At 42.1% G+C, this 13,349-nt stretch overlaps 1 protein-coding gene across 4 annotated transcripts in view; it reads left to right on the forward strand.

Annotated features, from left to right (window-relative positions):
- Positions 1–13,349, forward strand: part of LOC140429626 (probable global transcription activator SNF2L2) — a 210,149-nt gene that overhangs the window by 157,355 nt on the left and 39,445 nt on the right. For all 4 annotated transcript variants that reach the window (XM_072516880.1, XM_072516883.1, XM_072516882.1 and 1 more), the window contains 2 exons: positions 10,672–10,773; positions 12,876–13,002. In XM_072516880.1, the coding sequence (XP_072372981.1) occupies positions 10,672–10,773; positions 12,876–13,002 (229 nt within the window). The remainder of the gene's footprint in view (positions 1–10,671; positions 10,774–12,875; positions 13,003–13,349) is intronic.

Genomic DNA, 13,349 nt, shown 5'->3' on the forward strand with positions numbered 1-13,349 from the left:
GGACCTGTAGTAGGCCATTAACTAAACCCCGGTGGGATATTTGACCATACATCATCATGTCAGGTTGTTCTAACGGAATATGACTCAGATCGTCCCTTATTGTGGTAGTTTCCTGAATCAAGGCTAAACAGTCGTGGCCATGTGCGTCTTCATGGACAGGGGGACCGCTAAGAAAACAGGCTGGATTGATAGTGGTACAGTATTTAAATGTCAGACGTGGATTGTTCAAAAGGTATATCTCATACCTATTCTGACGAGCTGCGGTAAGATGCTGAGTCTGCAGTTGCCCCAATAGTGCGATTACCGAGTGGGAGCTATATACCGTAATATCCTGTTGGAGAGTTATATTAGCAGCAGCCTGCAAACTATTGTATATCGCTGCCAAGATCTGGGTGCAAACAGGGTGGCCCAACGCCACTGGATCAAGTTTGGAAGAGTAATATGGTGCTTGTCCCCATGTTGCTGGGTGAGTACCGCTGTTGAACGGTCGGTCGTGCAAGGGCCTACCGAGGGCTGGTGCTTGTAACAAGACCTGCTTCAGGCAACGGAAGGCTTTGAGTGCCTCGGTGGTGAGAGTAAAATTCCCCCCTTCACTAGTGTAAGGCGTCAGCAGCTTTTTATAGACAGCGATGTTTGGTATCCACTGCCGACAATAATTCACCATACCCAGCCAATGACTGACCTCCTTGGCTATGGTAGGGGCGGGGAATTGGCATATTGCTTCAATCCTACTGGGTTCGAGACTTCTGACTGTGACTGTAAGTAAAACTCCTAAGAACTTGACCTTTGTCCGAGCCACCAGGACCTTTGATTGTGAAACAACATAACCCAACGAGGATAGGTGGTTTAATAACTGGATCACATCATCCCTGTTACTGGGTTCATCAGGACTCGCTACCAATATGTCATCTACATACTGAACTAGAGTGGAACCATGCTCCAATGTCAAAGCCTGGAGTTGGGTCTGCAGACATCTGGAGAAGAGCGTAGGTGAGTTGACGAACCCCTGTGGCAGTCGGGTCCAGGTATACTGCTGTCCATTGTAAGTGAAGGCAAACAAATATTGGCTTTCAGATGCGAGTGGGAGGGCAAAGAAGGCGTGCTGAAGGTCAATTATGGCGAAGACCCAGGCTTGAGCTGGAATTTGAGCCAGTGTGTGGGCAGGATTAGGGACAAGAGCATGTAACGGCTGTGCGATGGCATTGATTGATCGGTTCTGGTCTGGCTGGTTTAGGCACAGCAAGTATGGGGGTGTTAGATTCTGATTGGCAAGGGACCAAAATACCCTGTTGCAACAGCTCTCGGATTAATTTGTCTATAGACGGGGCAGCTTGGGGTTTCGGGGGTATTGCCGAATGGAAGGCAGCTTTAATCGTTACCTTTATTGGTGTAACATTTGTCTTTCCCACTTGTGATGGGTATTCCGCCCAGACCTGTGGATTGACATATTCCAAAACATCACGTCCCCGGTGATGCTGAAGTCGAGTGTTAATCGTTTCAGGGACCTCAAAATATTTTATGGAAGTGCCGTCTGGCGTGACTTGTTGGATCTGAATGATCCACTGCCCTCCTTACCATAGGCCCCAGATCCTTGGCATGGTACTGGTCGTGGACCTGACGTGTAATATGAGGGCTGACTGGCCATAAATGTGGTGGTATTGTAACAAAATCGCCTGTACCTTCTTTTCCCGTGACTGTGGCTGTAACCTTGACTGACCATTCGGTCCCAATTAACGGCTGGTATTTGTCCTCCAACTCCCTGTTTTGTCCGGTTCTGTCATAGGCCAGGATAACGTGATGCAGTGAATGTTCAATGTCTAACGTCCACCACTGGGGAGTGATAGAAATATAGCACTGTTGTCTCATCCTCCATGATTGAACCGTTACCCCTTCGTCTCCGCACTCTAGCTGTAGCTGGAAGATACACAGTAAATCTCGGGCCAACAAGTTACAGTCCAATCCAGTAGTCACTACAAACTTGGTATGGCAAGTCGCCTGACTGCCCACGGTAGATTTCATTAAAACGTTCCAGAAATTCCTCTGGCTCTTCAGTCTTTTTAGGTTTGAGGTCCAAGATAGCAGAAATGTTTATGGGCTTTTGAACTGTGACATTCAACGCACTCAGAATTTGTGCCCGTCTATCATCGTCCAAAGCATGGGCTTGCTGAAGTGAGGCGTGGCTAGTATAATTCAAGTGATTGAGATGATTGTGGTACTCTGCTGGGGTTAAAACCTGCTGGACTAGGGACCCAGAGGTCCCTTGAATCAGCTTGATAAACTGAGATAGTAGTTCACAGATAATCCACGAAAGCAGCAGGAGATTTCTTCCTGTCTGGGATTGCAGCCATAATAGCCATCATCTCATTGGGTCTCCATGGGAAATAAACGTCTATCGTGGGCTGGGCCGCCGCCGTCACAGCGTCAGGGTTTGGTATTTCCCTAATCGGCAACTGTCTCAGAGTCTCACTAGGGGGTGCTCTAGCGGATTCCTCTGGCTCTTCAAAGACTTCGGTGCCCTTCCCTGTCACTAGAGGGAGCTCCAGCTCCTCAGAACCATCCCCATCCTCTTCCTTTGTTCTCGTACTTTTCTGTCCTACCATATCGGTCTGAAGGGATCTAGGTGGTATGTGTGATTGTTTCTGGATAGGCTCAGGCCCCTCTCTCATTGTCCGAGATCGGGTCCTAGAGCTAACTGGGCTTGTTGAACAGAGCTTCCCTTCTCTAACAGACAGTGGAGATAGTAAAATAGGACCCAAGCTATCAACCGAAGGGGCTGGAGAGGCTGGCATGATTTGAATCTGGGGAGCAGTGACTGGATATAAATTATGATACTCTGGTGGTTCCGGAATTAGTGCAGACAATGCTACTGGTGCAGTCGGGACTCTACCCGACATGGTCCAATTTTCTAAATCTTCATCCTCTGTCAATGCAAGGCCAGCCATTGAACTACATAGCTCCCTTTTTGTTTACTCTAGTCCACCCTCTCTTTGCTTGTGCAGTTTTTTTTTTTTTTTTTTTTAATGCACACTCCTTTTTCAAGATCTCCAGAGCTTTCTGGTTCCCCCTTTCACTAATTGGAATCCCCATTTTAAGGGCATTTTCATGCCAACTTAATAAGATGATCTTATCCCTCTCATGTTGACAATACTGTCTCCATAATCTAATTTAACTCTTTAGCTTTCATACTTTGGCTCTCTTTTTTTTAAAATATTTTTTTATTTTATTTGCCTATTTATAACCAATGGCAATTTTTGCTACTTGGCAAAATTATTTAAAAGGTTTTAACAGTGTTCTTTTAAAACTTAAAATGTTTGAAAATTCAAATTGAATTACTGCAACCTGCAAGCTTAGCTCTGATCTCAACTCAGAACTGAATTTACGATTTGCTTACCACAAACTTGTATAACTTTTACAACTTAATTAATTCTTTATCTGAACAATTTTTCTTTTCACAAATTTTTCTTACATTCACAAAAATGTTGGCTGCTATCAATGAGGGAGCAGTTCGGAGCAAAGTCAACTGTCATCTCCAGATTTACACTTTTTAAAATGGTGTCAGTGTGTTTCTTTAAGTTTCTATTAATTCACAAATAAAATGAGATAAACATTATTTCAAGTAATTAAAACTTAAGATTCTGGCAATTTCAATCAATTGCTTGCTAAAATAATAAACTTTATTCAAAGAGGTGGAGAAATCCACTGGTTTCCTTTAATTAATTCAAAACGTAACTTTGCTGGAGTTTCACTGACTCGAAAGAAAGGCATCCAATTACACCACAAGCTGCCTGTTATCTCAAGCTGCTGTTAACCCTTTGAGAGACTTCTGCTTTAACTAACATGCAGCATCCAGTTTGTTTTAAAATTTATCGTTTCTCGCCACTACAGTCCAAGGATACAATTTTAGCTTAATCAACTATAGATTTAAAAACACTCATTGAACTAAACCCTCTCCTGAGGTCCCATCAGTTCTCCAAAAACACTCACACATGGAATTAAACCATCATTTTGATGACGCATTAATTCCAAAACTAACCCAAAACCGAATCATCAATTATGAAATCCTATCAGTTAAATTTCTAATCCCCAGACTGACCTTTGATTTCGTCGAGACGATCTTTCCGTACCAACCGCGAGTGACCAGACTAATCAGACCATAAGAAGAGGGGAAAAATCAATGCGCGGTCATTTTCCAGCTATACATTGTGGGCCCTTTTCCACTTTCCTTGTCCAAAATCAGTCTAATTCTGATTTCGCGGTTGGTCAGAACTGTCTTGAGGAATCCCGGGTTTTCGGCACCAAATGACAAATCATAACTTTCTTTACCCGTCAGTCTGGCCTCAATAAAACTCTAGATGGATTTGTAGGCATAGCATTAGTTATTTTTATTCGACTTGCAAGTCTGACTCGTTTCACAAAATCCCAGAACACAAGCCGTCTCCTAGGTCTCCAGAATTGAGTGAGTTGGAGAACAAAGAAATCTCTACAAACACATTCAAATGGCATCAAGTTTCACATACATGATTCCCATAGGTCATCCTATACCCCTCCTGACCTGGCCATACATCCTAATTGGCTCACTTCTCATTCCTTCCCCTGACCTCTTGTTACCCAGCATCCTTTTCTCCTCCTACACGAAACACCCCTCCCCCTTCCTTGCCATGCTCTCTGAAATCCTTTGTCTGTGAACTAACGTGAATTAGACCTGCCTACATCTACATTACAGTAACTAATATATTTAAAGTAACTATTTTATATCACATTCGTCAGTGGCGCCTGGATTACGTCGATCAATGTAATTGCATCTTCTTTGTTCCTTGGCTCTAGCCAAATAGATTATGTCCTTGACACCTCCAGAATTTCCTCCCTCTCTGGCACTGCAATGTTCTCCTTAATCAACACTACCTCCCCTCTGGATGGTATGCTTAACCTTTTCCTTGCGCGAGTCCCAGAGATAACATTATTCCTCATAACAATTGGGTATAACTGTGGTAACTTAGATATTTGGGATTTTTATTGTCGTTCTTTCAAAGAATGTTAGCATTGCTGGCAAGGCCAACATTTATTGGCCATCCCTAATTGTCCTTGAGAAGGTTATGGTGAGGAGTCTTCCTGAACCACTGCAGTCCAGGTTATGGTGCGTTGTCTTCCTGAATCGCTGCAAGTCCATGTGGTGTGGGTTTACCCACAGTGCTGTTAGGAAGAGAGTTATAGGATTTTGACCCAGTGACAATGAGGGAACAGTAATTCTTAGTCAGAATGGTGTGCGACCTGGAGTGGAGCTTGAGTGGTGATATTTCCATGCCTCTGCTGCCTTTGGCCTTCTAGATGGTAGATTTGGAAGTTGCATCTTGTAGATGGCACACACACTGCTGCCACCAACCACCAATGGTGGAAAGAACTCATATAGTGATACCCTGGGACTGAGATCATTGGCATTCCAACAACCGTCACCATCTTCCTTTATGTTAGGCATGACTTAAACCAGTGTAGACTTTTTCCCCGATTCAAATTGACTTCAGTTTTGCTATGGCTCCTTGATGCCATGCTTGGTCAAATGCTGTGTTGATGTCAGGAATAGTCACGCTCAGCTCACCCCTGGAATTCTGAGTGACCTTGGTAATACCCAAACTGAGTGTTAGCAAGTTGGTGCTGAGTAAATGCTGCCGCTGTTGATAGCACTATTAATGATCCCTTTGCTATGAAATAAACACCGTTGTATCATATCGTTGAGATCTTTATTTATTACGATTATAAAATGCCATATTTTTGCTCCATATTTAAAGTACAGTGAACCTGCAGTGGGACTGATCATGTTGTAGAAATAAGGACAGTATAAAATAAATAATTGTGATCAGGTGTAATCATTCTGTACTCTTGAAATGGTGAATGGTTAGTTCATTGTGAGGTAGGGTGCTCTCTGATTCCTGGCTTTGATTGCTTGGTTACTTAATCTGTCGAAGACATTATGCAACTATTGTATTCTACAGAGAGAGAAAAAATACACTGCCAATTAGCTTTGCATTATTAGAGTGCCAAGACAGGAGATTGAAAGTGTAAATTAGACTGATTCAGTGTTACATTTTTCTAGATTTACATCTAGCTTGGACACTGTTTAACCTTTTGGGTTCCATTAACATTCCAGAAGTAAATAGTGCAAAACTGAAATGGCATCAAATCATTATTATGCTTCAGATGTAGGTTGGATGCCAAGTTTGAACTGATTCTGAAGTTAAACTGACTTTTTTTTATAGCATTGTTACATTGTAGAAGGAAGCCATTCAGCCCATCAAGTCTGCACCGACCTTCTGAAAGAGCACCCTACCTAGCCCCATGCCCCTGCCCTATCTCCGTAACCCCACCAATGTAACCTGTACATTTTTAGCATGACTAATCCACCTAACCTGCACATCTTTGAACTGTGGGTGCAAACCGGAGCACCCAGAGAAAACCCACGCAAACACGGGGAGAATGTGCAAACTCCACACAGAGTTTTCTATGAGGCAGCAGTCCTAACTACTGAGCCAACGTGTTGCCCCTCTGAACCACTGTGCTTCTGTCTGACTCTTGAGTAACTTTACCTCCTCCTGGTTTCAGTGTGAGTTTGTACTCTGGTGCAGATTCAGAAATACCCTGGTACAATTTCAGACTGCATTTACATTGTGACTGCAGCAATCAGGAGATGCAAAACTGCCAGAAAATTCCAAAAGGGTTGTAGGAATGGACCGTTTAACCCTTTAAGCTGGTTCATGTCTGACCTACATCTTAATTCCTATCTACCCCTCATGGTTTTATATTGGTTCGGTTTACCTATCAATCTCAGTTTTGAAATGTTCACTTGGCCTAGCTGCCTCAGTGTTTTAGGCAGAGAGTTCCAGATTTATTCTATACTTTGTGTGGAAAAAATGGTTCTTGGCATCAACTCTGAACAGCCAAGCTTTAATTCAATCTCCTGTTCTGGACTCCCCTTCCAAAGGAAGTAGTTACTCTCTATTTAAACACCTCAAATTGATCACATCCTTAATCTTCTATACTCCGAGGAATACAAGGCTACTCTATGCAACCGCACCTTACAATTTAATCATTTAGCCTTGGTGTGAATCTGCACTGTATCCCCTGCAAAGTCATGTGCCCTTCCTGAATTGCAGTGCCCAGAACTGAATAATCCCTTTGCATTCCTGCCATCTTGAAATATATACGGTTGCAAAGAGAAGTTGTGTTGTAAATATTGATGCAAGAGTTAAATGGACAAAGCTGTGTAATGATCATTACACTGAACCTGTCAAGAAGGTGAGTGTTCAAATCCTATTGTGGCAATCTGCAAAATTGAATAAAATCATAGAATTCCTACCTTGCAGAAGGAGGCCATTATTTGTCCCATTGAGTCTGCAATGACCCTCTGAAAGAGCACGCTACCTACACCGCGCCACCCCCACCCCCCCCCTTGTCCCAGGGACCCCATATCCTGCGCACCTTTGGGCACTTCAGGGGCAATTTAACATGGCCAATCCACCTAACCTGCACATCCCTGGACACCAGTGGCAATTTTAATAAAGCCAACCAGGTAACTTGCACAGCGATGGACTGTGGGAGGAAACTGGAAGACCCGGAGGAAATCCACACAGACTCTAGGAGAAAGTGCAAGCCCTCCACGACGGTCATCCAAGGCCGGAATTGGTCCCTGACGCTGAGAGGCAGCAATGCCAACCACCATGCCACCCAGAATAAATCTGATCATTTGTGTCTCGTTCCAGAAATGTGACAAAGAAACCACCAACTGTTCAATCAAAACAACTGATTCATTCATGTCCTTCAGGGAACTTTCACCCACTTGATTTGACCTACAATGGACTCCTGTATATACTATAGTTTTCGCTAGTTATTTTCCTCAGGACAATTTGGAATGGACAATAGCTTCTGCTTTGGCAGAACTTCCAAAATTTTAAGAACAAATACAAATAGAAAGCAATTGAGGTTCTTGATAAGGTCAGGCGAGGAATTAATTCAAACGTATTTCCCAATCCCTCGGTTCTTTTGTGTGATCCAATTTTCTATTAATAATTATGCAGAAAACTCGAGATAGGATGAACGCGAAAGGTTAGTTTATTTGCACGCACTCAAAACACGGGAGACAAGTTTGCACCGTCGCTTCCACACTGAGAGGAAAGAGAGGGATAGAGACCAGAAAGATTTACAGCAAGAAAATAAATATTGTTTCATGTGGATTCCAGAATCCAAGTCCAATGAGGTATTCATTCAAGGAGGTCTGCAGACCAAAAACCGATGCGGTATAATTCACTTTTCTGGTGGTGGTGTTGTCTTCATGCAATGATCTAGATGCTCAGAGTTTTACAGGCAATGGTCACAACTTCTGTGCCAGAGTTCTTTCAGTATGGCCTGCTAGTCCGATGTTAAAATAAAAGACTGCTCTTCAGGCCTCAGGCAATATTATTGTTCCACATGCCAGAAGCGTATGTTACATGACCCCCCAACTCTTCACCATTCTTCAACAGAGGATGTATATCCAATCATCTGGAATTTGGCTGGATATCATTGACTGCTAAATGTCCCAGTTGTTGAGTTGAGATGAAGATTGGAAGGGCTTTTGTCTTCGACCCTCAGTCTATAGCTAGTAAGCCTAGGTTATCAAATGAAAATGGTCTTTGTTCCCAGGTGATCGTTAGTGGCTCCTCGGAGATAACAAAGTGTTGGGTTTTCCCAAAACTACAAAGGGGTTTCTTTTGTTCTGGGGTCACGCAGACATTGGTTCAGCCATTTTAAGGACCTTCTTCAGCCAAAATCCAGTGTTCCAATTTAAAAATAGTAATGAGTATAATATATATAAATAAAAATGTAATGTATAGTGTGAGGTTTTAGTCCCTCACAGACCGAGAATGTGCTCCATGCACAAGACTTTTAACCATTTCAGATACTGCTGTTGTTTCTGCCCAATTCAGATACTTTGGATCAGTTTATTTACTCAAAGGTTTTACCCAGATGTCTTTAATAGCGAGAGAACAAAACAACACGAGTATAAAATCAAACCAATTTTATTTAACAACAACAATATTTAACGAGATGATCTGATGTGTGATTGATGAGACAGGTTCAGACATGTTCTGGCAGTTTGCCTGTGGATTGTGTATCAAATCTTTCAAAGTACTCTCCCAAAGACTGTCTAAATTCCTCGCTAGTGTTTTTCAGTGTTTTCCCTCCTGTGTATGTCTACCATCTCAACTAAACCTATCCTAGCAGGAATGTGTGGCTATTGCAAAAGGTGGTGTTGCGAATGTCGCATGTTGCTGCCCCATAACTGGTATTTTCCTAAGTTGTAATACAATATTCTCCCCCCTACCCGGGTAACATCCCTTTCCAAATATCGAATTTCCGGTGTACAATTTAGGCCGGTGGTAGTTCTGAATCCATAAAGGGCACATTTGTTTTCATATACTGAATGTGTACACATGACCATTTTGTCTGTGTGTTCACATTTGTCCAGACCAGTGTCTGAGCTTTCCTCCTTTCTCGACCACATACAGTAGGGTCCCATCATACCCCATCCACATCCCTCCTTCGATGATTCCTATGTTTTCTGCTCCAAAGAGTCTTAACCCGACCTTGTCGTTTAAGATTACGGGGATCCCTAACACCACCCCTAGTGCAGTCCCCGGAGTTCCTCTATAACTATCGTTGGACCAGACCCTGGTCAGTTGCTGCAATTTGCAGCTAGTGATATTGGGATGTCTTTTTCCCCGGTACAGGTGTTCGATTTGTTCAGCACTGATGCAAGACGGAACCGTCCTTCAGCTGTCCTGGTCGAGGTTCTCTCTCAATTGCTCGACCATCCATTGCCCATAGATGCTGCACAGGGTTCGGTTCTGTTGCCTGGCATCATCCTCCACCCTCCCTCAGGCGATCTGATTAATGGTTTGGGCGTATCATTCTAGTACAGTAATCCTAAGGCTGCTGACCCTGTTCCCAACCAAAACTCCCTCGGCGTGCTGCCGAGCATTTTCATTTAGGTTGTCCACGGTCTGTTTAAGCTTGTCCGAATCAAGTGTGTTAATGGTGGATACCCCTGCCCTGTATGCAGTAGCCAAATCATTCAGGATTTTCCTCGTGCGCCCCTTTGATCTGGGCATATCTCCCCCTCGTTTGTCTCAGTCTTTCAGTTCAGTAACCTTCAGGAGGCCTTGGAGAAAGGGCACAGAATGGTTCTAAGGCTGAGTTACATGGATAGATTGGATTAGCTGGTTGTGTTCTCCTTGGAAAAGAGAAAGTTGAGAGGAGAATTGATGAAGGCTTTAAAATTATGAGGGATCTAGATAGAAAATAAACTATTCCCATTGTCAGAAGTGTCTAGAATTGGAGACCACCGATTTAAGATGAATGACCAAAAGCTCAAATATGATATGAGGAAAGAGTTTTTTTAACTCGTGCAAGTGGTTACGATCTGTAATGCTCTGCCTGAAAGGGTGGTGGAGGCAGATTCAATCCTTGCTTTCAAGAGGAAACTAAGCAAAGTTTGGAAGTTGTAGGGCTCTGGGGAAAGATTAGGGAAGCGGGACAAGATGGATTATCCTTGCTCAATGGGCATGAAAGCCAAATAGCAATCTCCTTAGATGCTGTGGTGTATTTTGATTCTAATATATCAATTCTGTAAACTTTGTCTAGGACCGCATTCGCAGCCATAAGTATCGGAGTCTAGGGGATCTAGAAAAGGATGTAATGTTGTTATGTCACAATGCTCAGACATTCAATCTGGAAGGATCACAGGTTAGTGTTTCACTCAATTAATATTATAATTTACTGAACCTTTTGTGTCAATACTGTAAAGGTGTAAATGTGGTGATTCTGTGATCTGAACTCTTGACAGGAAAAAGACTAGTTGATGGAGAATGTCTCATAAAATGTATTCAAAACCAGTTATTACAACAGTGTAACAAAAGTTTATAGTTTTTCCATGTGAGCCAATAATTCTAATTGAGGCCTATAGAAATGTATCTAAATTTAAGCTTTTGAGATTGATAATACAAATAATTACTAATGTTTATTATTTCAGAATGTGAAGTTTTGCAACTCCCGTTTACTTTGTACGCTTACCATTATATTATCATGAAATATTATATTTTTATCAAGGTTTCTCTGTGCTCGATACCAAGGATCTCCCATGTGCGCAACCCCCCCCCCCCCCTTCCACAAAGTATGAAGATACATACAATATTGGATTGTGCTGCCAAGAAGTCAAATAAAGAACAAAGAAAATTAAAGCACAGGAATAAGCCATTCGGCCCTGCAAGCCTGCACTGACCAGGCTGCCTGTCTGAACTAAAAAAAAAACTACCCTTCTGGGGACCATATTCCTCTATTCCCATCCTAATCTTGTATTTGTCAAGACACCCCTTAAAAGTCACTATTGTATCTGCTTCCACTACCTCTACCGGCAGTGAGTTCCAGCTCCCACCACCCTCTGTGTAAAAAAAAAAAAAAAAAATAGAAAATCTTGCCTTTAAACTTTGCCCCTCGCACCTTAGACCTATACCCCCTAGTAATTGACTCTTCCGCCCTGGGAAAAAACTTCTGACTATCCACTCTGTCCATGCCCCTCATAATCTTGTTCTTTGTCTTGCTTACTGAATTGATACTTTCATGTTCACATTATTTGAGATAGCAGAAAGATAAATACTATTAAGACAGTGTGACTCAAACTATAAACTAATTAAATTTGCTAAAGGGGATCAAGTTCATAGTAGCAGAAGATCAGTACAGCTGACTACAGAACCGTGACATACTTCTTGCAGAAAAGTAAAGAGACTCCACACTTCATTAACTCTTGAAGTTAGTACCAATAAACTTCTGTGATCCTTTAGGTGATGAATTAATCAATTTGTCTGACACAATCCCCACCCACAAATCTGACTACACTCCCAGATGAGCTTGGCAAGCATATGCTGATTGAGCCCATTTGGGGATGTTCATTATCACATTGCGCCCATAGTTAACCTTTAATCCATTATTAATGGCCTGCAGCTGCAGTAACCAATCAATTGAAGCCTCATTTGGGTCCGCTTTTCAATCTGATGCGACAATTATTTTGAATTTGCAATCATTTAAGCTCCGTTATCTGTCCTTGGTACTTGCGATCTGTTACCAACCATCAATTGAAACCACTAATTGGACTTGTTCTTCAGCAAATGTATGAACAAATTTTCATTTTAACTTAGTTTAGTTGAATATTCTTGAGTTGGTTCTGACAACCTGGCTAGAGTCTGCTGAGTCATTGGAGATTTTATATTCAGGTTTGTATAAGTGTGAGTGGAATTTTGTGTGTTATCCCACCTTGGCAAAGCTTGCCTGTGTCTAGTGTATTTCCCAATTCTGCCCATAACAGCAATACCAGGCCATGATCATCAGGCTAGCACTTCAGTACAGCAGTACTGAGGGAGAGTTACACTGTTGGAGGGGACATCTTACTTCAAATCCTAGACATGGTCCACTACTCTCTATGCCCCTCTCTAGTAGATGTGAAAGATCACATGGTACTGCTTGAAGAGGAAAGTAGTTCTTTCCCACATCTATTCCTCAGCCAACCTGAAAACCGATGATCTCATTATTTATTTAATTATTCTTTTCAGTTCTTGCTAGAGTCAGAACTTCCAAATCTCTTTGGTCTTGTTTTGCTCAGCTTGTACCATACAAACTTGTTAATCTGCTTTCGATTCTAAGATATCAGTTAACTGATTACAGATTTATATTGAACTATGTAATTAATAGTGTTGGGTGTTTCTACCTTGACAAAGTTAGAAAAGATAGTCATTTTTTTCAGTTTGATATGTAAATAAATATTGTTCCTTTGTTTAAACATTGATTTGTTACAGATTTATGAAGATTCCATCGTTCTTCAATCTGTATTCAAAAGTGCAAGGCAGAAGATTGCTAAAGAAGAAGAAAGTGAGGAGGAAAGTAATGAAGATGATGATGATGAAGAGGAGTCAGGATCTGAGTGTGAGTTTGAAATGTTACCCTATTCATTTTGTTGATCTCAATTCAATCAATGGCATTCATTGCCCTTATTGAATCCCCCACTACCACATACTGAGGGTTACCATTGACCAGAAACAGAACTAAACCAGCCATATAAATACTGTGGCTATAAGAGCAGTTCAGAAGTTGAGAATTCTGTGGGGAATGCTCGCCTCTTGACTCCCCAAAACGTCTACAAGGCCTCAGGTATGTGATAGAACAATCTCCATTTTCCTGTGTTGAGGAGCTGGGATAGCTTTTCCCTGTTTTTCTCACCTCACCGTTGTTTGCAATATTTTAGAGGGAGTGTTTTTAAACCCTTCAGGCAA

This window comes from Scyliorhinus torazame, chromosome 9 (genome assembly GCF_047496885.1).
Source record: "Scyliorhinus torazame isolate Kashiwa2021f chromosome 9, sScyTor2.1, whole genome shotgun sequence".
In the NCBI taxonomy this organism is placed as follows: Eukaryota; Metazoa; Chordata; class Chondrichthyes; order Carcharhiniformes; family Scyliorhinidae; genus Scyliorhinus; species Scyliorhinus torazame.